Source organism: Myotis davidii, unplaced genomic scaffold (assembly GCF_000327345.1).
Source record: "Myotis davidii unplaced genomic scaffold, ASM32734v1 scaffold44, whole genome shotgun sequence".
Classification (NCBI taxonomy): domain Eukaryota; kingdom Metazoa; phylum Chordata; class Mammalia; order Chiroptera; family Vespertilionidae; genus Myotis; species Myotis davidii.
Genome location: NW_006299705.1, coordinates 254,156 through 256,577, shown reverse-complemented (window position 1 = coordinate 256,577; position 2,422 = coordinate 254,156). Strand labels below are relative to the sequence as shown.

Sequence of the window (2,422 nt, the reverse complement as noted above, 5' to 3'; positions counted from 1 at the left end):
GCGGGAGCCGGGGGGCGGAGCGTCGGCGCGCCTGGGGCTCCACCCCTTCCTCCGCCTGCCACCCCCCCGGTCGGCGGCCGCCTTGGTAGAGTCCAAGATGGCGGCCCCCATGGTGCGGCACGGGGTCCTCCTGGCGCGGAGAGTGCCTCTGCCTCACCTCTCCCTGGCAGGTTGGTGGCTGCTGCCTTCGTGGGGCTGCTCCGTTAGACCCCTGAGCACCCTGTTCCTTGAGTGAAAGCAGCGGTGGGCTTGGAAGAGGAGAGGGAATGCTTCTGGGGCCTCGTTGCTAGAGAAGTCCTGGGGGGTGTTCGGTAGCACAGCACGGGGAGGCAGCGTCTCCGACCCGTCTCCTTTCGTAAAGTAATAATAGTGTCTCCCATCCACAGGGGTAACGAGCGGAGAACGTCTAGCCTGAGCGCTTTTGCGTATGACTGGCTGGGTCTGTGTCAGGGTGACTGCCTTCTGCTGAAGCTGAAAAGCCCCGATGTGTCCCCCCTGGGGCTCTGAACATGGTCTCCCTGCAGGTTTCCTCGGAGGGGCGTCCTAGCGGTCCCTTCACGGCGCACAGGGGCCAGAGCCCCGGGTTCGGCTGGTGGGAGTTCTCAGTGTACTCAGCTCACTCTACCCGATGACCTTGGGCACAATTTTCGCTTGACCTTCCTTAGCTGGTCTTCTACCTGTAGGCAATGAATGCTGATAGTTACTTCTAAAGCACCTCGGTATGAGTGGATGGCAGCCCACCCAAAACCTGTTTCATGGATAAAGACATGGGGAAAATGTTTTTTAACATTTTCAGAAGCTAAATCCTGATAAGTATACATGATTAAGTGGTTAAAATAACCCCAGTCGATGTTTCAGTGCCTGTGATCTCCTCTTTCCAACATTCCTCCTCTAGCCCCTATAGAAAGGCAGCACATACACTCCTGCTCACACTTCTTCGGAGCAGCCATTAAATAAAAACGTGAGGTCACAAGTTGGCCGCCCGAAGTTTTCTGAGGATGAACTGGTTGGCCTAGCTGGTAAAAATATTTAATATTTAATGTACAGGGGTATGCATAGTGCCTGGTATCTCAAGAGGTTGTAGCTATTTACAAGCATATTTAGTGATGCTTGTCTATGTTTCAATATCAACAAGACTTTAGATGGTCTATTAGGGAGGGTATTGTGCTTGCTTAGAATGTCTGGGGACAACCATTCATTCTAACAAGGGAAAGGGGATTAGATAAGGGAGAGAATTTCCAGTTAGCATTTTGGTCTTTATTTGAACGGGTGAACTTGCGGTAGATTATATACCTGTGCTATTCCATGGTGGTAGCTACTAGCTGCCTATGGCTATTTAAATTAGTGAAAATTAAATAAAATTTAAAATTCAGTTTCTTAGTCACACTCGCTATAGTTTAAGTGTTCACTAGACACCTGTGGCCAGTGACTACTGTATGGGGACAGCTAAGAATTGAACATTTCCATCATTACAGAAAGTTATATTAAACAAGGACTGGGTTAGGCCATAGATGAAAGGAGTCTTGAAATGAGGAAATGGAGGCTGTAGGCAAGTAATATAAATAAGTAGGATAGTGCATTATAGACCACTCCAGATTTGAAAATGCTGATAAGGAGCCTGACTTTAAGTCATCAAAACATCTTGAACCATTATAGGATAAAAGAGGAAAAATAGTATACGTCGTACAAACTCACAGCAAATGTATTGTTCTGTCCAACTTTATAGAAATTCTTTGATTCCAGTGTTAATATATAGACCTTCCAACTACTCTACAGAGATGGAAAGAACTTTAAATGGTGTCATTTATAAAGCAACTCAGAAAGATGAACATCCTGCTTTTAAAGGCTTACAGAAAATGGAATGTCTCTCTTTCTTAAGGCGTGGGATAGAGCCCATCTGTGTTCTCTAAACTTTGAAATTCTGGTCCTTGGAGGTATTTTTTTTTTTTCAGAATTAAATGGAAAAATATTTCTTATAGTGGATAGTTAAGTTAGAGAATGGTTGTGTTAAAAATTGACTGGCTGAAGGATAAGCAGGTTACCAAATTACCACAAATTTGGTGGCTTAAACAATGCAGATTTATTATATTACAGTTCTATAGGTCAAAAGTCTGACACGGGGTCTTGCTGTGCTAAAATCGAAGTGTTGAAATGTTGGGTTCCAGCCCCAGCAGGTCCAGGGGTTCCCAAAGGTGTGGACGGAGTCGGCGAAGAGGGAATGACACGGAGACAACGTGTCCTGTTACATCTTTTTTTTATTGTCCTGTTATATCTGTATTTATACCATTTGATCCTATAAGCATGCCTCTATAATCACATCATGGTATGTTTTTGGTAACCTACAGTTCCTTGTTTCATTTCCATAGTTTCTTATCTGACCTTTGCCAAAAATCCTGTCTCTAAACTAGATCTTTAAACTAGA

The 2,422-nt window shown here is 45.1% G+C and overlaps 1 protein-coding gene across 1 annotated transcript in view; it reads left to right on the top strand.

Moving 5' to 3' along the window:
* Window positions 1-86: 86 nt before the first annotated feature.
* Window positions 87-2,422, top strand: part of MRPS27 (mitochondrial ribosomal protein S27) — a 77,094-nt gene continuing 74,758 nt past the window's right edge. Inside the window, exon 1 of the mRNA XM_006775425.2 lies at window positions 87-170. Within this exon, the coding sequence (XP_006775488.1) occupies window positions 98-170 (73 nt within the window). The 5' untranslated portion in view covers window positions 87-97. The remainder of the gene's footprint in view (window positions 171-2,422) is intronic.